This window comes from Prinia subflava, chromosome Z (genome assembly GCF_021018805.1).
Source record: "Prinia subflava isolate CZ2003 ecotype Zambia chromosome Z, Cam_Psub_1.2, whole genome shotgun sequence".
Lineage (NCBI taxonomy): Eukaryota > Metazoa > Chordata > Aves > Passeriformes > Cisticolidae > Prinia > Prinia subflava.
The window spans coordinates 68,501,097-68,527,051 of NC_086283.1; the positions used below are offsets into that span (position 1 = coordinate 68,501,097).

Sequence of the window (25,955 nt, forward strand, 5' to 3'; positions counted from 1 at the left end):
GCTGCCAGATTTGTAGCTTATTGATTTAAAGGGATGTTCTAATACTTAATGCTGCTAGGCTCCAGTTCTTTATCTGAATCTTTTCTCACAAGGAAGATGGATTACACTGGCAATTCAGTTTCTAACAAAATCTCAATATACTTGAAGAAATTTCAAGATTACTACTGGGAATACTTCAAGGCTGTTTTTTGTATTGTGGTTTACAGCAATGTTTAGACTGAGAAGGCTTGAGGATGCCTGTACAAAGATGATTATTTGAGGCAAGAAATTTTCATGTTGTCCAATCAACATAAAAAGTCATGTGTTACAAAATGTCATCCTACACCACCACTACTTTGTTGTCATGGATGCAGAGGAACCTGCCAGTTCATTTTCATGTTCCATTTGGCATGCAAGAATTGCCTGATAGAACACAGTAACAGATCCATGTACATGGATGTACACTGTTGAATTGAAAAGATTTTTGAAATGCACCAACACCTGAGGTTTTAATGGAAGGTCTATTGAAATTGCCAGGCCTTTAAACCAAGTATTTTTGATCACATCTTACAATCTTAAAATTGTTAGGATACTAGAAATGGATTTCCTGCTAAGAACAGTCTGTTTCTGATGCAGAAACACTAATCAAACCTTCAACTATCAGCCTACAGGATATTCACAAAGGGGAGATGCAAATTTTATAAAAACCATTTGTACTTGATAAATTAGATCACCTAATGTGGGTGGGAATTAGGGTTTATCCCTAATTCTTTCACAGAAATAATTTTGGAAGTAAAAATACTGAGCAGAAGTAGATTTGGGCCCTATAAAAACAATCCTCATTGTGTTAAATGGGTTATTTCATTGTTACTAATAGAATATTACAGCTGTTATGAACAGAGATATTTTAGGATGTTTTCATGAACTGTAACCTCCACTGTAAACAATATATGCATAATTCTACCCAGCTTCTCATAGTAAGTCATAATTATAAATTACTTGCTAATATTTTGAATCCAATAATGTTTCCTTTAATCCTGTAAATTCATCTGTCCCAAATTACCCAGGCAGAATAACCCTAGGCAGTTGTCATTAATGTTACCAAAATACACTTGTAAAGGTGATCTTTCCTTCTAGATTAAATGATGCAGTTCCAGAAATCAGTTGGTTTTTCTATAACATACAGTATATATAGGAAAATAAGGATTGGTTTTCAAAATGATACAATCTCACACATTAGATTTAATATGAGCCTTTTCTGCCTAAATCAAGCATATCAATTTAAGTTAAATAAAACTAAAGTATATATATATAACTTAAGTATGAACACAAAAAAGCATAGTCTTGCAGATCTGTGATATTTTCATGGCTTAAAGAATCATCAGAACAATTTTCAAACAAGTGACAGTAAGTCTAAGACCCCATTTTTTAGCTTCCAAGGTGTCATCTCCAATTTGAAGCATGTTAGGTTTTTCCTTTATTTTTCTTGAGAACATTACTTTTTGTTTTCTCCCAATACCCTTACACAAAAGTAATGTGCACTTGCACGCTTAGACCGTTAGATACATCATGACAAATGGAATCTGAAAATCAATGAGGTCTGTAACTGTGCATCTTATTTCTGGAAAAATTGTCCTGCAATTCAACAGTGTTTAAAGCCCAGTATTGGGCTTAAAATATAAGAATAATATTGGAACACTGGCAAGATTATATTTTATAAAGACAAGTAACAATGCAATGACAGGGTAAAAATGTTCTTTGAGTATTATATTCCAGAAATAGTTATTTATTTTGTTTAAAACTCACACTATTTCCTATTTATTGAAATACATTAACACAAGTATTCCTATATCCAGGAAAGACTTCTGATTGAAATCCACCTTCTTCAAAGAAAACATACAACAAATATTTATTTGTTAATGAACACTTACTTTTGGTCACAGGTTGAACAGCCTTGGCTGTTTTTACAAAGGAATCAGGCTCTATCAAAGTAAGAACTGATCTGAGAGGGAAAATTTTAGAAAGCTCATCTATATTTTCTCTGTGCTGCAAACTAAAAATGAAGAAGAATTAAAGGCAATGGTAGTTGTGTTAAAACTTTGTTTCTTTATAACTAGACGTGCGTCAACTAGTAGATCCTCTAGATTCAGGCCTTGGTTTTCCTCTTCCTTTTTTAAACCACAACTCACATTCTAATTTGTATTTTATTTATTAAGTTACAGAACGACTTGCAGTGTATGTCATGTTTTAGGGCTTTCACATACAAACAATATTCACTTGCAGTATAGAATTCTAAATACTGTGGATCAAGGCCAGAAAATGGCTTGGCAAAAATCTGAAATGTCCTTTGTTTCAGATGTCATTAATGAGGCCTACTCAATATTTAAATGTTACTCATTAGAAGAGGCCTTTATCTTAAGGCCTTTTCGCATTACTTAAAAGAACAGTTACAAAATTAATTGCAAAGTTCCTAATGATTTCACAAAAACCCTTACTCAGAGTACACATTATGGAAGGGAGATAAATACCATGATGGAACTGCAGAATCTTGCAGTTTTACAGAAAATGTTACATGTGGGCTGGAAATACTAAGCACCATCTCAATTTTTTGGGATAACTGTATATGAAGTCCATTTTCTCTCTTCAGAATGGTACGGATTTACATGATGTTTGTAATTTATACCAGGCTCTTGAGGAATCAAGTATACAATTAGAGGAACATTAAACATTAAGATTAAGACATGCAATGTGGCTCATTCTAAATATTAGTATAGGCAGCATCTGGACCAAATTTTAAACAGAGGTTACTCTGTGGGTGATTCTTTATTACTGTTGTCACTTGGGTCAGACATGACCCTGTGCAGTGACCTCCTCCCCTTACCGTGCTTTGGTTCATCAATTTTGTGATTTGCACTTCAGCCTCAAATGACCATTCAGTCTGTGAGATCAGACTAGTGCTAAGTCAAAGTAAAAGCTAAACAACCTTGTAATGTGTCTTTTGATGTGAACCTGAATCACACTGGACCTCTGTTGTCCGTGTTTCACTCTAGTTGTACGCCAGAGTTCAGTAACACTTCATAGGGTCAAGAGTGTTTGGCCCCACTACTCCTAGTGTGGACACTCCCTGCAAGAGAGACTACTTAACCCTCTCAAAATACATGAGCTTGTCCCTCTGGTTTTAGAAAAACAGTTTGAAAAAACAACAGAACCACAGAATAGCTGCAGTTGGGAGATGACTAGAGGTGATCTGGTCCAAACCCATGTTCAAGCAGGAGCACCTGCAGGCAGTCACCCAGGACCAGGCAGCTTCTGAGTGTCTCCAAGAGTGGAGACCCAACACCGCTCTGGGCAACCTGTGTCTGGGCTTGGGAAAATGTTCCTTATGTTCTAGCCTTATCACAGGGCAGCACTGAAGAGATTGGCTTTGTCCTCCTTATGCCCTCTCCTCAATAAACATCTTGAGAAAATAACACACAAGTACACTCCATTGTCTAGGAAAAGTGAAAAAGTATTCTTTCCTAAATTTATTCTTAAAAATTTAATGAATTTCAAGGCAGTGTGAGAATATGATTTCTACATAGTATTTTGTAAAATTAAACAAAATGCCACATTAAAAAAGAATCTATCTCAAGCTCAGGGAGAAAATTCTCTTCTGAAAGCATATTACATTTCTTAATAAAATATTTAGTAGAAACAAAAAGTTCAAACAAGTAAAATGACAAAGCCAAGAAAAAAAACACTCTGAAAACAGTACTTTTTTCCCCTGCACACATTTAATTTAAGACAGGGTAAATTCTCTGGATCATTAACTTAAAGAACTTTTTATATTGAAGAGTTTATAACAATTTCAAACACTCTTTCGAACCATATAAGTGTAATGTAAATGTCCTGAGAAAATCACTTACACCTAAAGTACACTTTTATTTCCCTGTAAAGCGCTCCAGAGGTTATAAAAGATAATAATAATAATCCAAACAGAAATACAAACATGCTTGCAGTAGCTCAACTGATGTTTAGGGAAAAAGCACGTACAAAGGACTGGGCCTCCAAGTTCACATCCTTCAGGCACAACAGCCAAAGGGTCAGCAACAAAAAAAGAAAAGCAGTGTTCTTTATCTTTTGATTTGAATTCTCAGTAGGTTTCCCTGAGAGAACAACTGGGGGAGAAAATTCCACCCTTTTACAAATCACCCATCCCACTTGGTATTTTAATGGTTTTTGACACAAGAACTATTGTTTTATTGGCAGGTTATTAGATTTTGGACCAGTGTCATTTGACTAGGCCAGTATTAATAATAATAATGTGGTTTATGCAGTGCAGGGTCAGATCAGTAAAGTGCTGTTAACAGATGACAGGTTTGATTACCGTTGGCTTTAGGCAAGACATATGGATCCCTTAGGAACAGCAGCACAGGCTGGTGGGACAGTTTGCTGGAAAGGGCAAGAACAGGGATGTCAGTATCAAGGGACAGCAAACAGACTATTCTACGAACTAGTTTTGCTAAAGTGAGGGGTTGAGCTGCAGGAGCCCTGCAGTGCGGTTCCGCACACCAGTGCTGCCCAGAAGGGCAGGCTCCATCTCCTGGAAGCAAAGCTCGCTGCTCCTCAGCCATATAGTGAATGTCAAGCTGGAGTGATGGGGCTGCATCCAGGAGGAGTGGCTTGCAGCTGGTTCTGAGACCTCTTGATTCTGCTCTGCTCCCTAGCATGTGGTGTCATGCAGGCTACCAGACCATCTACAACCAGGCTCCATGCCCATAGGCTCTCCAGGCCACCAAGAACACTCAAAATATCACCATGTTCTTACAGCCCCCGGAGAGGTAAGAACCCACCACCCATGGAGAGAAGTCCTTGGAAGCCCCCCACACCTGACTCTCACCCTCAGCCACAGCACGGACAGCCTCCCCCAGCCCTCTCCACTCTGCTCTGTACATATACATTCCAATAGGTGCAGCCAGATGCAGATGAAACTCTAAATGCATAGAGAACAACCCAGACCTCTAATTTCTTTTGCTGAATCTTCTTGCTACAAAAAATACATTCTCAGATATATTTTGGAGCTGGCAGTATTCTGTCAGTTTTGTAAGGAATTTCTCAACACTAGCATAACAATGTTCAAACCACACTAAATATGGAGAGATATAGCACAGCTGATGGTAGAATTTAACAAATACATCTAATTTTAATGCTAAATGACTTCTAATTTGTTATCTGCAAGGAACAAATAAAGTAAATACCAATCATTTAAGTAGTTTATTAATCAGGTACCCTACAAAGAGCAGAAATCAAGCTCACCTTGATTCTTCAGATTCTGTTTCATCAAAAGAGCTGCAAGTAAAGTGAGAGGGAAGCTTTGGTTACAACAAAATTAATTTTACAATTAAAACTCCCAAATCCTTTATGAATCACCAAAGCGATTCTGGTCAGTGGCCACGTAATGCCACATAAGGAAATACACATGGGAGATTGTATCATTTTATAACCACCCCTACTTGAAAATTACAGCATACCTTTTACTGTAACAGATTAATTTCCATCTCTCTCTCTCTCTCTCTCTCTCTCTCTCTCTCTCTCTCTCTCTCTCTCTCTCTGTGAAGTGTTGGGGTGTGGTTCCACTGAAGATACTGGCCGATGTCATTAACTGCAACTGAAAACTACAAGCCTAATAGCTCCTGAATCACTCTGGACACTGCTCTGGGCCACAGAGACCTCCAAGTCTCTCTAAGAGGGCCTCAAAATTATCTTCAGGTAAACTTTCATTCTCACCACTACAGATCCAAACAGCTTTCCCAAAATGGAAAAGGGCCATGTTGCTTTCTGGGGAGCACATTCTGGTAATGCTTCTGCACTATCAGCCACGTCATCTTACATAGCAAAATAAATTCTCCCTGCAAAGCTCACAGCTGCAGATGGTAACAGAGCTTCCAGTTACACTGATTTGGGTATTTCTGTAGTCGTTACACTCATCGTACTATGATTGCCTTCTGCCACTCTGGTTAGGAACCATTCCCAAGGGATGGGCAATTGAGTCACTGTCATCAGAATGGCAAAAGAACCTAATTTATGAACACACAGAGTGAGATCATTAAATTATCACGGAATGAGCTTCTATTTTGTGCAGGTATTATGATCATAAAACACATGCAAAGGCTTTCTATGCAATTTTAGTGAGTGCTTACGAATATCTTACATTTCAGTAGATACTTCATGATCTACAAGAAAGTCATATTTTTCTCATCTAAGCTCTCCTTTGCTTTCCAAGAATATTACATTAAACTTCCTTTCTGTCTTTGAACATGCTGGATTTATTTTACGACCTTTAGGGGATATATAAACATACTTAACATGAACCTAATGCCCATTTATTTTACAGTGTTAGAGTTGGCAGCAAGACCATTTTAAGTCAATGGAATTGCATCAGCACTGAGTGGATATGGGCCTTTTGGCCTCCATATATTTTTCAGTAAAGGAGAGCTTACCCACAGCTTTCTGCTTTTGGCAAGGTAGGTACATGACGAACATTCAGAAAATCAAGAAATATCTTAGGGAGCTCTTCATTTTCTAAAATGACTGTCTGTAAAAAAAAAGGCACAATAGGAACCCATGTTTTAAAAAGTATTTTAGATATTGCACAGTTCCATTCAAGCTATTAAAACATTTCTCTCTTGCAATATTTTTAACTTTCCATTTTTTTACACCTATTTTGGAATGCCTCATTTTGATAGGAAAACCACAGTTCTTGATGAATCACTTAGAAATACATTCAGCCTATGGTACTACATTCTTTTTCACCTGCCATCACTGGTGCCAACCTACATGCTTCTCAAGCAGAGATGTCTGGTTCTGGAACGAAGTTACTGGCATGTTCATTTGTGAATAAAATTCTGTTTATTTGATATATAAAATAGCCTCAGCTCAGTGCTTTCATGTTCATCTCACAGAAGACTACCATCTGGCTTACGATCAGAAGTTGTCTCCACTTTCTGCAGTTTTATTAATGCACATCTTGGTAAATGACAACAAGGGAAACTCCTTGCTTGGCTTGACAGGTCAGCTTACAATGTAAGTCCATGTATCTGCGCTACAGCTCTAAATGACAAGCTCTGACCAGGCAGCTGCTGGCCAAACTTGCCATATTCTTCCACAAACATGATACAATGACCACATAATGGCCAGACTACATCCTCTGGTTTTTTTCCTTTGATGAGATGATTTACAGCTTTTACAAGGCAAAGAAAACCAGTTCATAAATTCAACAAATGTCTCACCTGAAAGCTCTTATTTCTTTACTGTTCATACTGACATACATTCTGAAAACATGTGTATTTCACAAGAAGGAAGCCACAAGCTTTCTTAAAGAGATTTCTTTTACAAAGGCCTGATCTGAAGTGAATGTATGAATGGAAAAAACTTCACTGGATTTAAAATTAAATTGACTCCTAGAAGCGAAGCTTTCCATGTTCATCTTGTTCACTTTCCCACCCTATGATAGAAGAAATTAACACAAAGAAGAAGCAAGTCTGGTGATGGAAAGACACATTACTCTTACATTCAGGAGGTAACTTACTCCTGCATGTGTATTCTTTTATATTACAATATCACAAGGGAGACACAATGGTATATAGAGGATAGCAGGATCACAAAAAAAGAGAAAGGTTGGAAGAGACATCTAGAAGTCATCTACATTAAAATGTAGAAGGTTTTATAGCAAATAGTTTGGTTATTTGTCTAAGGAAAACCTGCTTAATCTTAAAACTACACAAGATGTGAATGGACTTGAAAGCATTTAAAAACAAACTTATTTGAAATCTGTATCTTTTTTTATGTTACATCTGCAAGTCTGAATTCAGAGGCTACACTTGCTCAACAGCTGAGGCCATCACTAAAATGTTTGAAGAAAAGAACAAGGAAAAATGCAGCTTTTGAACTTGTCTGTTCTTGATTTCAAGGGATGTAACAAACAAGGAGGTCTAAGATGTTGGTAAGCATTAAGCCTTTCAGCTCACCTCTATATGAAGATGCTGCATTAAAAAAATGCCACTTTGTTTGCATTCTGCAAAATCAGCACTTTGCTGCTGCAAAATTTATCCCGTTCTGCATTCAGGTTATGCACAAAAGAAGATGTGGGGCTGGATGCATATTCAGAGGGTGTGTGAATTGCATAGAAATGTGTATGACCGGCTCAAATAAAACCATCTTGCTAATTATATGCAATGAGGAACTGCAAAAAGTCATAGAAAGATGTTTAAGGGCATCCAGTGCTTATATGCGACTTCATACTTACAACTATTGACAGCTTTTTCTAAAAGTTGAGCTGCCTGCTGAGGCTGCTGACTGGAGCAGGGAAGAACAGAAGGATACACCATTATATAAAAGCTAAACTACTGACAGCTCTTAAAAGCCTATTCACTTCTACTTCCACTCACTTGAGATTAATATTCTGTTTTGATTTTTTTTTTCCCCACAACCTGTATCAAGCCAACCCAAGCCCTGTCAATCCTGGCCTGACCAAATACCTTTCACAAGAAGCTGTAAGCAAAGAGTGTGTTAAACCATACAGTTTGTTAGCTGTCAATAACTCTGCTTTGGTGATCACTAAACTCAAAAATGTAGAATTTGCAGAGAAGCAAAGGCAATTTTGCATTGCACTGTATTTGTACACCACCTCTGCTGACTGGGAATTTTGTTGTTTCCAGAATTTTATGAAGGAAGGAATGACTGCGTTGACCAAAGGAGGATTTTTAAAGTGATGTAGTGTAGTGTGATATGGATTTTTTAGCATTAAAAATAAAAATACAAAGTTTACAAGTTAATTTCACTACTGGGGGCAAATTATCTTCTTATTGGCTTTGATTCAACAAGGGCTGAGGACATAATCCTGTCATTTAAAATACACTGGAAACCAAAGGACAAAAAAAATCCTGATAACAAAAACAACAATAAAACTAATCCAAACTAAAGAAAAAATAACAAAAAACCCCCACACAAACCAACCACACAAACCCCAAATCAACCAAGCAACCAAGCAAGCAAGCAGCCAATACCAAAACAAAACCCCCACAAGCACCAGCCTGTCACAAAGGTTTAGGTGTGTATGTCTAAACACATCTCCTAATTCTGGTGGTGACTCAAAGTCAATGTCTAGAAAAAAACCTAAGCATTCTCAGCTCCCGATTAAAGTTTTAAAAAAATACTCTTAAATCAGAAATATTATTATAATTAGTCTTAGTTTACCTGGAACAACCCATAACACAACAGATTTTTTTTTACTTCTGTCTGAAAACTTGTAAGAAATCCATATTTTGCAAATCTGACAACCTTTAAATGATAGGTGTGCAGAAAAGGAACCAGCAGGTAAAGTTTCTCAACCACTACCTATAATTTGTGATGTAATTACTCAACTGAAGTATCTGTTCAAGTGAATATATGATATTGGCATCTAAGTATGACTACCTTGTTTGCTCCGTCATCAGAAAAAGAAGGATAAATACTTTCAAAGAAATAAAACCTCACACTTAGTTTCTTTGTAATGTGAATTTTTGTTCACAAATTCTATCAATATCATAGCAATGAATTTCAAATATTGCTAAGTAGGCTAATTTAAGAAAAAAAACCCCCAGGATGTGTATTTTCTTCCTAAAGGAAATAAAACCTCTCTTCCCCCAAAACAAAATCAGCTAACACAACCTCTAGCAAGTGATTTGGGAAGTGACTCCAGAAACACATTTTTCAACTCATTGATTTCAGCTGAACTAAAAGTGCCATATTTTCTAAGAAAATTGTAAAGGGTGTTTATCTGTTACTGTCACACTTTAATGAACTACTCTGTGCTTCAGGAGAAAAACCCACAACACAACACAAGGGAAAGTCTGATGTTTACATCAGCAGAAATGTCTTTTTCATTGGAAGGGTGCAATTATTATTATGTAAGACAAATCACAAAATCCCCAATTTTTCTACCTTATCAGTTTCATAAAATCATGTTCCCTAAGGATGTCATTGATTAGTTGCACATGTTCTTTCAGTGACATCTGAAATACTTAATTGTCGGTTATCTTTTCTCCTTCAGTAAGTAAAATATAGTCACAAAATTGCAAAGGGACTTGTTCTGCCTTAACCTTAGCTAGATGCCATCATGCAGTGGAAAACAGTCCTAAAATATCACAGGATAATGCTCTCCAACAAGGGAGACATATAAACAGCATAATGATTTCCCAGGAGTTTCCTTTTTAGAAAATTGTCACTAAAGCCAGGGTAAATGGTGACATATCTTCACAGAGGACACTGTGAAATCGAACACTGGCATTCTAGTTAGGCCCAAACCTACTCATCAGCCAATTATAACAGTAACTGAACATCTTGCTGAAAACCTAAACAAGACCACTTTGCTAACCTTTGGAGATTGTGCCACAGAAATGCATCATTTTCTATTATTATTATTGTTATTATTGCTGGTTTTAATGAAGAAAGATTTAAAAATCAAATTCTTACAGTCTTCTATCACACTTTCTTGAGGTTGCTGGAAGAGCAGTTGGACAGGAGAAAAGAGAGTGGGAGCTGAGGGTTCTTACAGACTTTTCCATTCATTCGGGTTTAGTTTGAAAGGCTGTACTGCTAGGGTGAAAAAGTTCATGACAGTTTTTCCTCTCTTCACAGGGAAAGATGCTTCACCATACCTAATTCAGTGGTGCAGCGAAAATGGGGGAAAAGAAAATCAATACATTCCAGCTACAGTAAGTAGGCTGGAGTGTCAGTCTCCACTGGGACCAAAATCCTCATCTTTTAGAACATTTTAGAGTCTATATTCTTCTATTAACCTGCTTTTCCTGAACTGCTTTACACAGTCCCATGAAATGATAAAAAGGTTATCAAAATAACACATTAGCTAAAAACCAAGTAGAAAAAGGAACAAGACTTTTAAGATTAAGCTTTTCTTTAAAGTAATAGCAGATACAATCATGTTTTATAGTATCCATTGTGAAGGACTATGAAGAAACTCACTCCCTTGTTCAATGAGGCTTGTTAGAGGTTATTAACTAGGATTAATTCTAAAATTAATTTCCACTTTTCATTACTACCAGAGGTATACACATATGTATGAATAGAAGGAGTTATCAAACATGCTTAAAAAGTTTCAAGAAGTGTGCAAACACACGTACAACAACACAGAAGTGATGCTCCATATGAAGTATCAGCTAGTTAACTCTCCCACACTGTATCAAAGGGAAGTCAACAGTAAGAGTGATATCCATGCAGTGGAGCTTGAAACAGAACAAATGTTGGCTAAAGGTACTCTAAGACAAAATACATCCAACAAAGATCCAGACATTCCAACTGAACTACCTGAAAGATAGTCACAAGTATTAAAAAAAAAAGACAGAGGGGAGTTGCACCTCTGAATTTCACGACTGGAGGATACTCCCTGTGAGCTTAAAACTCCCCCAGTGTCTCATGAGTGACAAATCCATCTCTCATAGTACTCACACAAAGGATAAATGAGATGAAAGGGAAGCCCAATAGGTTAAATGACTGCTGGATCATTATCAAATGTGTATGCAAGAATTCATGACAGTGTCTATAAGTTACACTACAAGGCAGATTAGTAATTTTGATTAAAAATACTACCACATAGGCCTTAAGATGAGACCACTTTAGTTAGAAACCTAGTTGAAAACACAGTTACAGTTCCAACTAATATTTATCTACTAAATGCAGACTTGTGGCTAAGTCTAGAAATATACAAATCTACAAATCCATTTGACATGAAAAATAAAACATAGAATTTTTCTCCAGAAAACTGGGAACATAATTTAGTGGGAGCAAACAGTGAACTTCTCTTCAGTAAAAGAGGAGACTAGTCCTTGAATGATTAGAAACAAAGTGCAAGAAGAGTTCCTTTGAAAAATACAAATGAAAGTGGTCAATACAATTTCCTGACATACTGCTCAAAGGACTGGAGGTTAAGACAAAGCTGGATGAGAAATGAAGAAATCAACAGAGCAAAAGGAAAAGAAACAGGCAGAAAAGAAAAGAAGGGCAGGCCAAGTTAATGATACTGTAAAAACTTAGCAGGAACAAGAAGCACTTTTAAAAATAAGTAACAAGAAAAAGTAATACAAAGAATGAATACAGCCATTAATGACAGACACAAAATTAGATCCTGATTTCAAAATGTGCAAACTGAAGTATTTTCAGAAGTAATAGACCACTAGGAACATGGAAAATTAACAAGTAATTAAGACAATGTGAATAGCAGTGGTGATAGCAAACAGGTGCTACAAATATGTGACAGTAAAAAAACCACTGAGCATTCCGGAGAAGCAAGGTGCCTCACTTATCCTGCCCTCTGCCAATCCCTCTCCCAGGGTAAGCTCTAACAGACAGTGTCATGGAGCACTAGGACACTCACCTGAGACAGGCAGCATCTTAGTCCTCTTACACAACCTCTCAGACTAACACATTCACTGGTAAATGGCAGAATTTCCTCAAAAAACACTCTAGGTACAAACCAGCCACAAGAACTGCACACTGCAAAATTCATGTCACCAGAAGCACATGTATTTTCCCTATTCAGGCAGTTTCTGCTGTCCACTACCAGAGACACCTGTTACCTAGAAATTACATTTTGAGAAATGCCAAGGAAAGAGACCACTAAGACAAATAGAAAAATAAAAGAAAGAGAAGAAGTGAAGAAACGTTGTTGCAAACTGTAACACCTGGCAAATTTCAAAATGGATAGTTTTTTGTTTTCTGTCAGTCAGGTACTGCCCTCCTCCTATGCAGATCCTTGTGCATCAGGGAGAATGTTGCATGGGAAAAAGAAGCAAAACCCTGCAACAGAACTTACCAGGTAACTAAATACTATCATAAATACATCATCTATTTTAAGGTGAGTATGTCAGATGTCAGCTCTAGATTTTCCAAATTTGCAAGTCCTAACCTTCTTCCACTAAATATGAGGGTTTAGTGTACATTCCTGTTTACTTGTGTGTGACAATCCTTTCTTAGAACTGTAGAATTATTTAGGTGGGAAAAGATCTTTAAGACCAACCCTTAACCCAGAACTGCTGAATCTATCACAAAATCAAGTCCCTGTGTGCCACATCTGTATGTCTTTTAAATACTTCCAGGGATGGTGACTCAACTACTTCCCTGGACAGTTTATTTCAATGCTTGACAACTTATTCCTTGAAGGAATTTTCTCTCATCTGATCTAAACCTCCCCTGGCTCAACTAGAGGCCATTTCCTGTTAACCTGACACTTCTTATCTGAAAGAGGAGACCAACCCCCATTCTGCCACAAACTCCTTTCCTGTGGTTGTATTGAGTGAACAAGTCCCCTCCGAGAAAAATTTTCTCCAGGCAAAACACTCCCAGCTCCCTCAGCTGTTCCCCACAGGAATAGTGCTCCAGACCCTTCCCTAGCTTCACTGCCCTCCGCTGGACATGCTCCAGCACTTCAACGTCCTTGAGCTGAGGGGCCCAGATCTGAATCCAGGATTTAAGGTGTGGCATCATCACCAGTGCCCAGTACAAGAGGACAATCCAGGGCAGGCCCTCGTCACGCTGGGCACGCCACTATTGTGGACGCAAGCCAGGATGCCTTTGGCCTTTCTGGCCATCTGGGCACACTGCTGGCTCATGTTCAGCTACTGCCAACCAGCACCCCCACATCCTTTTCTGCTGGGCCACTTTCCAGCCACTCTGCCCCCAGACTGTAGCACTGCTTGGGGATGTTGTGACCAAAGTGCAGGACCTGGAACTTCCTCTGCTGAACCTCGTCATCTTGGTTTCAGCCCATCAGTCCAGCCTTTCCAGATCCCTCTGCAGAGCCTTCCTACCTTCCAGCAGATCAACACTCCCACCCAACTTGGTGTCATCTGTAAACCGACAGAGCGTGCACTTGATCCCCACATCCAGGTTATGGGTAAAGATTTTAAACAGGGCTGTTCAAACACTGAGCCCTGGGGAACAGCACTTGTGACTGGCCATGAACTGGATGTACCTCCAGTCACTTCCACTCTCTGGTCCTGGCTGTCCAGCAGAGACTATGTCCATCCAAGGCATGAGTGGCCATTTGTGAAACCATCAGCATTCATCACTGTCAGGTTTAAACTCAGAAAACTCAGCATACACTTCCATTTTCCCTTTTTTTTTTGGATCCTCATCAAAGCTTTTTGTAGTTGAGGTCATAAACCACACAGAAATGTATTTGGTTATTACAGTAACAAGTCAGCAGAAGCACAGTATTCCTTCAAAGAAAACTCAATTTAGTAATTTTCTGGATTAACAATAGTGTATAACGTATTATTTATAGCTGCTTTAGAACTAGAGAACTAAAAAAATACAGTACTAATGATGATGATGGTAACAACAATAATAGTAGTAATAATAATAACAACAATAGACAATGACAGTATAATACCATGACAGAATCATTAATACCTATTAATACCATTAGGTATTAATAAAGTGATATGCCTGTACCAGGAAGTTAGTAACTTATAACTTAGTAACAAGAAGGAGTAGAATTATTGTGAACAAAAATAAACACATCTGAAAGGAAACATATCACAGAACTGCTGTGACTGAGAGACTTTGTTTAGATGGTTACTGACTAGATGTAACAACAGAGGAAAGAGACTTTGTTTCAATACTTAATGTGAACCCTGAAAGGATAGAGCCTCTTTCATTTCCAAAAAGCTTTTGACAAACCCCCCATGAAAAGCCTTAAGGCAAACTCAGCAAAGATAAGCAAGTTGTTACAAGATCCTCACAAAGATAAATAAGTTGTTACAAGATAGGTTAGGAGAACACCTAACCTATCTCAGAGCTCTGAGTAATGCATATTGGAAAACATGGAACAAAACAATGATGGCTCTTAGAATGACCATTAGTGAATGGGGGAGCGAGTTACTGATTACTATAACAGCATTTTCACTTCTTTTTAGCTTCATAAGGAATCTCCCACAGCTCTAACTCATTTTGCTGGCTTTGCTGAGAACAAGGAAAGAGCCAGATGTTTGATAAGGTCTGAGGAACTTAGCTGTGAAAACAAGCCTTGCTTTCCACAAGAATGACAATTTCATGCAAATCTCATATCAAAAATTTAAAAGTCATCTGAGCATGATTTCCTCATCTGCATTGTTTCTACAAGATACTGTAACAAAAATGCTATTCAACTCTACAATAACTTCTTATTTTGTCTCTATGACATTTTCTTGTCAGATGTTTTGGGTCAGAGTAAACTCTTGAGAAATGATTCTACATTCCCTTTGAAACTAATTAGTCTAAGCAGCAGGTACCCATTCTGAAGTCCAAACAAGAGAATGTAGAAATTCACTAGACTTGAGGTTAATGAACTCAACTGTGTCATTTTTGCAGAGGTAAAGCAGGGGTAACATAGCTGATAAAATATATTTGGATTTATATGGTGGTGGGTTTGGGGCTTTGTTTGTTAGTTTTGAGAGCTGGTAGCCCTTTCAGCACAAAATACAATGTTGAATAAGTACTCTAGGCTATTTTGTAGTGTTGGGAGTGTAGCTACAAGGAAATTGTAGCTTTTTTAAAAAAAAACTCTGAAGCTTACTTAAATTTTAATCAACAAGAAAATACATGTTTTGTGCAAGACACCTTTATGTGCAAAAGAAAGGTAAAAATTTGTGTATGGGACTATTTTGTGTGGTTTTGTGGTTTTTGGTTGTGGTTTTTTGGTTGTGTTTTGTTGGGGGTTTTTTTTGTTGTTGTTGTTTGTTTTGGTTTGGTTTGTTTGTTTTGTTTTTTCCCCTGAATAGCTAATATACTAGCAATTTACTTTGCTATCTTGATTCTGTACTTGAGGAAGTGGTTGCTAACACAATAGCAAAGAAGCACAAACTATATTTTGACTACTGACAAACTCAGAGATGGAGAAAACAAAGAAAACTGGAGTCAGTCCTAACAGTACAACACCACAGGTATTGAAAAAGAATATGAATGTATTTGTTTTAATTCGTGAAAACAAAGGACTTTCTCATAGCAAGAGAAAATGCTGTTTTAAAATACACATATATCCATGTTCTTTATATTAACTTGTGTTTGTAAACATTCTCATGTTTCAAACATTCCCTTACCCCACAAGACAGCAAGACCAAATCAACTCAGAATAATGCAATAAATGCTGTGCTGACAGCATTAGCCATTGATTAAAAATTATCTGTTTTCTGAAAAATCACAGAGGTTTGCTTTGAAAAACACTCATAAGAAATGTCTGCTATGTATTGGAACCAACAGGTTAAAGTCAAAGATTCAACATCTTCTTGCCTGTTTATGCGATGGAAGCATTACAACAAATAGTCAAAATGTAATGATACTTAACCATATGGATATTAAAAAAGCATAGGTAGCATTTCATAAATTACACAAGCAAACTGAAATCAGTGTCAGAAAAGAGAAATCTGACTATATGAAGGAGAGAATTTTTTAACAGCTACTGATATGCATGTTTAAATTAAATCCTTGAAAAATAACTAGCTATTAACTATGAATTGACAATGTTTTGCCAGGAGTCATAACTCAGACATTATTTTCACTAAGAAGAAATACAATATAAAAGAAATGGAGGACAGTAGAGCAGTCATAATGGAGCAAATTATTTAATCTTATTTTCCTAAATAAGATAAGAACAGGAAGATTCTCAAGACTGTCCAAACTCAACACTAAGCTTTTCTGGCAGTAAGTCACTGCAGAAGAGTCAGGTGGGCAAAAAAGGCTTTAGTATGTGTTGCCAAAACACTTTAATGGTCCACTTTTGTCACTAAGAGTATGAATTTAACTCTTATACTACAATACTTGTAGATTTTGACAGTTGGGTTATTACTATGTGAAAACAGATTGATCAAGGACTGTACCCTACTCTGCAAGTACCAGCCACTAAACTATTCTTTCAGGATTAAGACTACAAATTAACTAAAATGTTTTGTCTTAGAACAAACATGCCTATACTGATATACTATACTATATTTGATGACACCCTTTTCTATCACATACCTTGCATTTTGTTAAAATCTGCAAAAGAATTACAGATCTTGTTCATGCCAAAATTCTGCATTAAATATCCTTCCACATAAATTTTCAGAGAAAGCTGACTTTGTCATGTCTGCATGTCCTTGATTACAGGAGAGATACAGCAGCAAATTATTAAATTCTGTATCCTTCAGTGAAATTAGCTGTTGGGCAGAATCAAGCCCAACATATTGCAGTATGATTTTATTTTGCTAATGAATCAACAGTCTTTACACAAGTAGGACAAAACATGTATAAATCAAAAAAACATAGCAGTTAAGACTTGTGGTGTGTTAAGACAAGAGATTGTGATGCTAAATTGTGGCTATTTTAAAAATCCTAAGTACTTGCTTGCTCATGGATTCAATCTGCATCAGGAATTAATATCATCAGAAGTGCCAGAACTGCACAAAGTAATTCCCTTCCTCTGCAAACACAGAAATCTTGCTTTTCATTTGCACAGGGCTTCACTGTTTTTCTTGTAAAAAAACACAACCCCAAAACAATCCTCAGAACCCCATCCTTCCTTTTTTCACTCCTGCCACCCTGGCAAAAAACCTCACCTCGCTTTCAGAGAAATGAGCATGCCTTGTTACATGCTGCTCTGTAACTATAGGAGCAAATCAATAGCAGCTGAATGCCATCTGCTTCGGGCAGCAGAACAGCACCAAAAGTGTGAGCAATGCATCTTCCCTTATTGAAAGGTTATTTTATGCAAGTAAACAATTCATCGTCTTCTTGCACGCTTGATGCTCATTTACCACTTTTGATCAATAAAATATGCAAAACAACAAAAAAATTGAATCCTAAGAGTAGTTCTGATGCCAGTGTGATAGGTAATCAATACCAGGTCTCTGTTCAGTAAGGCAGCCAGTAGGGTAAGTCCTTTATTGTATGAACCCAGGAGAAAGTGTGGAAATGTGTCTCGTTACCTATAAAATGCAATAGGAGAGTGGGAAACACAACTTCTGTACTGGAAATTAAAAAAAAAAAAAAAAAAAAAAAGGAAAGCAGAGGCACTATTTTAATTGTGTTTTCCCCCTAACTATGCAAAGGTTACTAATGTCAACTTGCTTGATCATTTCTTGCATAGAATCTACTGTTATGGTGTTGATAGAGCTTCACAATCATTAATACAGATATTTGGTTAAATTGTAGTTATTACAAGACATACTTTGGACAACAATCTCTCTTCCTTCTGAAGCTGCTCTACCTTATTAAGCCTCAGTTTTCAATGTATTTATGGTTCAGGTGAACTCAGTTTTTCTGTTAAAAACAAACTGCTATGGGAATTTCTTCTGCACAGTGTTTCTTTTAGTCAGACCACAAATTGCCTTATTACATTAAGCCTCCTGACAATTGATTCAAGTAGAATACTTCTCTCCCAACAAAGAAAACAACATCATTTTTACAGATACTGCAGAACAAAACCTCCAATTTAAACAGTTTCCTAAAATAACATAAAACACTTGAAAGAACAGTTGCTACCCATAAATGCTCTCTGGTCTAGTGTACCAGATATCTTAATATTTTAAAAAAATATTAAAATAACTACTCACTCACTTGAACAGCAATTTTGCAGATTGCATCACAAAGCCACAAGTTAAGCTGCACATTCTATATTCTGATCTGCACTTAACACCAATTTTTCTTCAAACTTCTTTCCTGTGTGTTTCTAGAAACACAATTATTTGGGTATGTGATCTTTACATATATTTGGTTATTTGAACTGCAAAAAAAAGCTTGATATTCTGTAGAAGAGTATCTTATGCAGGGCTTCCATTTAAGAGAACTAATCAATATAAAATTTTTTTAAAAGACTTGATTTTTTTTTTATTTTTGCAATGCAAAGGCATTTTCCAGTGCTGAGGTCATAGCTTTCAGAAAAGTTCCATTAAAATGAAACCAAGAAATACTGAATAGAACCCAATTTCACCATAAGATGATAGTCAGACAGCTGTAGTCAAGCAGCACGCTGCTACACAGAAAAGGCAAAAAAATTTTCTCCTTAGCAATTCGGTTCTCATTATTATTGCAAAAAAGAAAACAACTGGAAGAACATATCTGTAAATCAACATATATATAATTTTAAAGGTAATTATTGGTAATTAAAAAAGAAAATATTTGCACGTGCAAAAAGTCCTTCTAACAATTAATGAAACTTATTGAATGTAAGATAGATTTGGGTTTAGGATTTATTTAAATCTGTGAATTAGAGGCAGGTTTGTAAGCAACAATCCAGAATTTTTCTTTTATAACCTTGTAAGACCCCTAACATTTGTAGGTGTAACAAGCAACTGCCCCTTCTGTATAATGTAGCTTGGATCATGTTCCTTCTGCATCCCTTCTTCAAAAATGCTTATGAGTTTATATGAACTTCAATATATGGCTTGCACATATTTATAGAAGCCAAAACAACTTTGATCAAATTAATAATACAGAACATAGTAGCGAAAGTGCAGTAGCTTGGAGTCAATGACCCAACTAGCAGCAAGGGTATAATTTAAAGTCAGAAATTTCCAGTGCATGCACCGTTAGCCACAGTGAACCTGTTACTGCTCTAAAGGGAATTGTTTGCCTCTTATTAGATTTTCTACAGCACAGCCATAAGTGATAAATGTACTGCTGTACTCACTGTCAAGTTAATCAATGCTGCCAAAGTTTTGTTGACCTAACAGTAATCCATAAAGTGAGCGGCATTTTCTCTATCCCTATGACATCTCAGTCCTCAGTGGGGATACAAATCTTACAACAGCTTCTCAAAAAAAAAAAAAAAAAAAAAAAGAGGAAAAAACCACAAACCCAAAAAAACCCCCAAAACAAAACAAAGAAAAGCAGGAGGAAAAAAGATATTTTCAAACTTCTGTCTTTAAATTAGCAGACTGTGAGAGTGCCTTGCTTCTCTGTCAAATTGCTTAAAAATGATGGCCATACAATGGAATCAACTTGATGGCTAAAATACTAGCAAATGGAAGATTTCATGGAGGACAGAGCCTTGCCTACTAAGAAGTTAAAAACAGCTTCATGAGTCTTTCAAGGAAACAGTTGTGAATACGATTTACATGTAACTATAGATTAGTGCACTGGTTGGAACAGAACACATTGTGACAATTTTGAAGACAGTAATGTGAAAACAATAATAAAAAACTACCACCAATAAAACTTGTCTGTTGTTGTGTCTAGCTGTAATTCACAGTCTGCAAGAGGCATCGCTACTAGAAAGAAGAAAAAGTCAGGAAACAATCCCTGGTAAAACAAGCTGCTCTATAAACAAACTGCTGCCATGCTCTCACAAGCAATTATAGACATATGAAATATGAATTGCCATTGATTTTTCTTCTAGAGGTCACTCTGCTCCATGTTTTACGCAGTCTAGGCATTTATTTGGGTGGCAAACTGACAAGTTTTTACAGAATTAACAGAGCAATGTAATCCATGCTCAATCACAGGTACTTCATTATGGCTCTGTTCCTTGACACTTGTCCCTCCCAAAACTCACCAGCAAGGGAGTCCTTGATAAAGGTGAGGAATGATGCAATTACTTGTGAAAAGAGACCATCCTAACTTGGTCAGTGAATGTTTATTTACCTTTTCTGTGCTGATGGCACACAAGCAGCACCAGCTGGAAGGTTGCGTTTGTCACACCATGGCAATTCTGTGGACAATGTTGTGATTTGGCTAAACACTCTCAACATTTTTGCTACTGAAAGAGGGATAATTTCTCCAAAACTGAGAAAAAATATTGCAACTTAGCCTGCTAACAGCAGCCTGTATTTCTGTTAAAAATTATCATAATATTAGAATGCTACAAGAATGCCAAGATGTTTTTATAAATCCCATATTTTGGATGTTATATTCTCACTTAGAATTTACTTGATGTTCCTCACTCAGCAAACAGAGAATGACTTAATTATGATCAGTAAACTCCTCAAATGAGGTTGGAATTGAGTATCACAGATTAATGAATCATATATTCTGGCATTATAGACAGCAATCTTCCTTATTTCTATTACTCAGTCTGGCACAAGTATTTGGTCTCCAGGTTTCCCCCACAATAAGAATTTGTAAAAAAACACTGTGTTTCACCTCTTCTTCCCAGTGGTTATTCTTTCTCTGAGGGCTCTGGTTTACCATACAATAAAGCTTTAGCATCTGAAGCTGGGTAAATTGTTATATAAGTCACATTTCTTGGTGTTTTAATGAAAAGTCAGAATAGTACTATATACAGTGCAATAGAGAGCTTAATCTAGACTCCACGATGAGCAAATAAAAGTGAGTATGCCACCAGATGTGGATGTAGAGTAAGGGTTCAGAAAGGATTCATAGAACAACTGAAATTTACAAAAAACCTAACTTTGTCTGTTGACTGGCCACAGAGATGACCTTCAATACATTATCATCAGAAGACAACACTATAACTGATACGTAGATTAAGATTGAATAAGACTGAATAAACTCAGAGGGACAAAATTAAATTGAAGGGGAAAAAAACAAAACAAAATAGTTAGAAGATGGAGAGCTGAAAGAATCTGAAGTTGAAACAATCTGCTATAGATACAAAAAAAGATAATATGGTAGTTATAACTGATAAATACGCTACAGGAAAAATAATTTACATTAATAATAATAATATTACATTATTGTCTCCATACACACAGTAACAAACCCATCAGTCTTGTCTGATGGTAGACTTCTCTCTGATGGCCTTGGTAAACATCACTGCTTTGTAAAACTGGAAAAAATAATTGACAAACTAGAGAAAATCATATTATTTTGGGGATTCTTTTGCCCCTTAAAATTTGGGTTGAGATGTCAAGCCTGGCTGCTGGACCTCTTCCCTGAAATGTTGTCTCTACTTTTACATTAATAATACAGTATTCCTGAGTATCTGCATTAACACACAGTTATCAAGAGCCTCTGACAACATTAGAGGGCAAATTCATAAGACAACCCACTGATCTTTATTTCCAATACTAAAGAAAGACCTCAATATTTTGTGGTAACTTACTCTTGCAGTACATGTGCGTGTAATTCCAGCACTTAAAGCTGGATAACTAATTCAGGTCACATAATTAAACTTGTCTGAATTTGATTAATTATAAAAAAGTCCCCCTGTAAAGCAGATAAATATTATTGCATGCCATTTAAATACAATATCATTTACAGAAACATAGATTGTATCTTAATTGTGAAGTTATACAACTGCTGTTGTTCAAAACTATTAGCAGGTAGCACAGCTTGACCTTGACTGAGTCCAGATACACAGAGAAACCTCTGGTGGGATAATGTGGAGATGGTTGCTTAAATGCTACTGGTAGCAAGACTGTAGACTCTGAATTCTGTGCATAGTCTTTATTTCTCCATTCTCTCTTGTGGCTTTGTGAGTGCTTTTTTGAGTGTTACATCAGAAGCCTGTCCCAATGAACTAGGTGTGAGAGCTGGAAAGCACACTGAAAGCACACTTGAAAATCTGGATGCCTTAACATCTGAAGAAACTAAGAGAGGTTTCACTTGTCTAACTTCCTCATGATTTTTTGGAGATAATCTGAGCATTTTTCAGAAGCCAGCATTAAGGGGAAGATGCTCAGAAGACCATGGTTACACAGAATACAACCGTGATCTTATTCAGTTGTGACTTGCCAGCAAGGATACAAAGAAAAATACTGTAAACTACATACATTCAAAGTCCTATGTCTGTTAAACCTTGTCTGTTATCATAAGCTCATGAGCTGATATGACACCACACTACCGTGGTTATGAATGCTGAATTCCTCTAATGATGATGATATTCCAGAAATAAAGAAATATGAAGCGCAAAAAAATATGAAGCTCAAAAAATGGAGGATGAACTCCCCGAGTCAGATACACATAACTGGAATGACATTTTCTCAGAAGGTTTTATTGGGAAAGTTATCACTGACCTTTTCATTTTTCTAGAATAGATGTACCCAGTGGGTTGCAACAGCATAAGAAATAAGATTTTTATCCAACCATTTTAAAACTGTAATTCTGCAAAAGCAGACTCCAGCCACATTGCTGCTGTAAAGGCCAGAGATGCACCACACAAACTGATGCTCTAAGAGAGCAGTTTTGAAAGTTGTGGCAGTTGGTATATTTGTGCTGTCAGTTTACAGGAATGATGCCAACGCACAAGCAGCAATATAACTTACCTAGCCAAGGTAGTTCTGTAAAAACTGACAGAAATTAGGCTATTTCATGTGCTTTCTTCTTGATGGAGAACATTACTCCAAAGCAGTATATACACAACAATTATCATCATGCAAACAAACTTGTAAAATGTTTTCTTAACATATTAATACTTGGAGCCTATAAATTTATTTCAATATCTAAGGTGACAGAGAGGCTTTCTCTTCATGATGATGTGTGCACTGTCCAAATGCTGACACGTAAGGAGAGTATCCAGGTGCTTTTTCTATGTTTTGTCATTAAGAGAAATATCCAGTGAGCTCACATGCAGAATGATGTTTACATGATGTGGACCAATGCAATTAGGCATGCACAGGCAGCTGGAAGAAAGGAACACCCATCCAAAATGTCTAGATACACAGGAACACAAACCTGTACTAAAGGCGATTCAAAATACAGTGTGTAGGCTGTCTCTACATAGGGGTTACTGATTATTAACATAAGCAAAGCAAACTTGGAGATTACTGCATCTACAAACACAAGTGTTGAAGTATAAGCAAGACTTTCTTATGCTTTAGATGCAACTGGAGGAAATCTCGTGATGGTTCTGAATTGTATGATCTGTGATTTTCACATTATTATGTCTTTTATTTCTCTGTTACATACAAAATTTTCCTTTGTGCTTAGTGGCTACTCTCAGCTCTGTTTTGTTGCATCAGTGCCTCTTACTGCTTTACGAAAAATTTGCATTCATTGATAATGTTGGTTCAGTCTAACTGTTATACTGAGCTTTGAACTAATTGCTCTCAATTAATCTGTTCCACTCTTTGATAGCTTATTTATCAGATTGGGAAAGATAGATTTAATGGTGTTTGCTGGAAACAAGTTCTTTAATTGGAAATACCTGAGTGCTCAGCTCACTTCGTGCTCTAGCAATTAAGGACAATTTGGAAAAGCGTTTTTCCCCCTACTTGATTAGATATCCAAAGAAGCAGACAAAACAAATGACAACACCACCTAGCAATATTGGTTCAAATAAAAGCCCAGCAGCCAAATTACTTACTATGAGAAACATGAACCATCCCCATCAATTCCAATGCTGTGTTACATTCATTTTGCTGTATCTTTGCCTCGCAAGTAGGTAAATGGCAAAATTTCTTTCAAAATGCATAGCTCTATGCCTGCCTCTATACAATTATCCCTTTCTACAAATAAGCCAAATCAACAGAAGAAATTATTTTTCTTGATTAAGCTCCTACATTTCTCTTGGGATGAAACAAAACAAACAATTAATCTTTCCTTATTTGTTCTCAGAAGAACCTGCATCCCTTAAATGTACAATAACCAGGGTACCTGTGGCAGGCAGTCGGCAGCAATTAGGCTTGTGCTGAAAACGAATGGACTAGAGTCAGAATGCCTAATCTGCTGAGAGTTTCTACAGGAGGGCAAGGTTAGACTAGGAAAATTCCCTTGCTGTGGAAACACTGTTAAAAATTACCACCTGACTTCAGCATAATTAACAAGGTTTGGGAATTTATATGAACTGAGTAATTGAAAAGAATTAGCAAGAGATATATACATTAATCTTCACCAGTTACAACATGCCTAATGAAATTAAAGGTTGTACTTCTGCTCATGCTTTGTTTCTGCAAACTTTTTTCAACTACAGAAGAAAAATATATTAGATAAAGACAATTAAAACTATGAGAAATTAAAAACAAGAAATTGCACCACATTTTTTACATCAATACTTTGTGAAATTTTCTTATATATAATTCACAGGATTTATCATAAGTAACCCTGTTTCTTATTTTAATGTCTACAGGAAAAATCCAGATCAGAGTTATAAATTTAGGCATCATTCAATAATGTGTATTTGTTTGCAAATGTACCTTCACAGAAGTCCAAGTCTATCTCAGTCAAAAAATTCTGCAATGAATGAATTTAGTGTAAAATGAGCTTTTTTATGTGTAACTAAATCTATATTGTATTCAGACAAAAGAGACAGTAAGCAGGTGGAAAAATAAAAAAGACAATCAATAGTGATGTGAGTAGAAATAGACAATGTTAGAGAAGATAACAAGGATTTGTTAATCTCCTAAACTATCCATGACTGCAGGACCTTCCCCCCTTAGTTCACTCTGAAATCCTTCAATGCCTTTCAGAAAGGAGTCACGTAAGACTGCATAAATACCAAGAAAAGGCAGCACACCCAGATGAATGGGAATTGGATGTAATGCAGGAGCATTCAATTTACTGCAGAACCAAAGCAGAAGGCTCACTAACCACTCTGCCACAACCTGTCTGAGGAAGACTATTTTCCTCTTCCTCTGCTCACCTCTCTTATGTATTGATAGACCAGCTCTCATGTTTTGCTTAGCAGTCTGTCTTGCAAAGAATTCTGTTCCTATGCTCCTTCCTTTCAAAATCTAAAGCAAAAGGTCAAGAATTACTGCTTATTTATTTCAGTATCTTTCTGGTAATCCCCTGTGATTAGTTCCACAGCTTGTTGGATTTTGTTTGTCTGAGGGTTTTTTTTTCAGGATGATCTGTGTTAAATGATACAAACAATGTTGGACAATCAAGTTATTATGGCATACTAGAATCAAGCTTTAATTCAGCTTCCTTATGTATAAGGATTTATTTAACACTGCTTACACATATAGCATGATTCTACATTACTCTTTCTCCTAGAATGAGTTTATCATCCAAAGCACAAAATGAATGGTTCAATTATTCAGGATATACTCCATATCTGTTTTCCTCCTCTGGCTTCCAAACACAAC

General features: G+C 36.6%; 1 protein-coding gene across 2 annotated transcripts in view; it reads right to left on the minus strand.

The window, feature by feature from the left end:
- Positions 1-25,955, minus strand: part of SNX24 (sorting nexin 24) — an 88,712-nt gene that overhangs the window by 1,058 nt on the left and 61,699 nt on the right. The window contains exons 4-7 of one of the 2 annotated variants that reach the window (XR_010083537.1): positions 6,459-6,553; positions 5,275-5,307; positions 4,346-4,410; positions 1,911-2,032 (exon numbers count right to left, since the gene is read on the minus strand). Coding sequence is in view for 1 of the 2 variants with exons in the window: in XM_063423176.1 (XP_063279246.1) it covers positions 4,346-4,410; positions 5,275-5,307; positions 6,459-6,553 (193 nt within the window). In the remaining variant the exon portion in view is untranslated. The remainder of the gene's footprint in view (positions 1-1,910; positions 2,033-4,345; positions 4,411-5,274; positions 5,308-6,458; positions 6,554-25,955) is intronic. The other variant, XM_063423176.1, reaches the window with a different exon arrangement.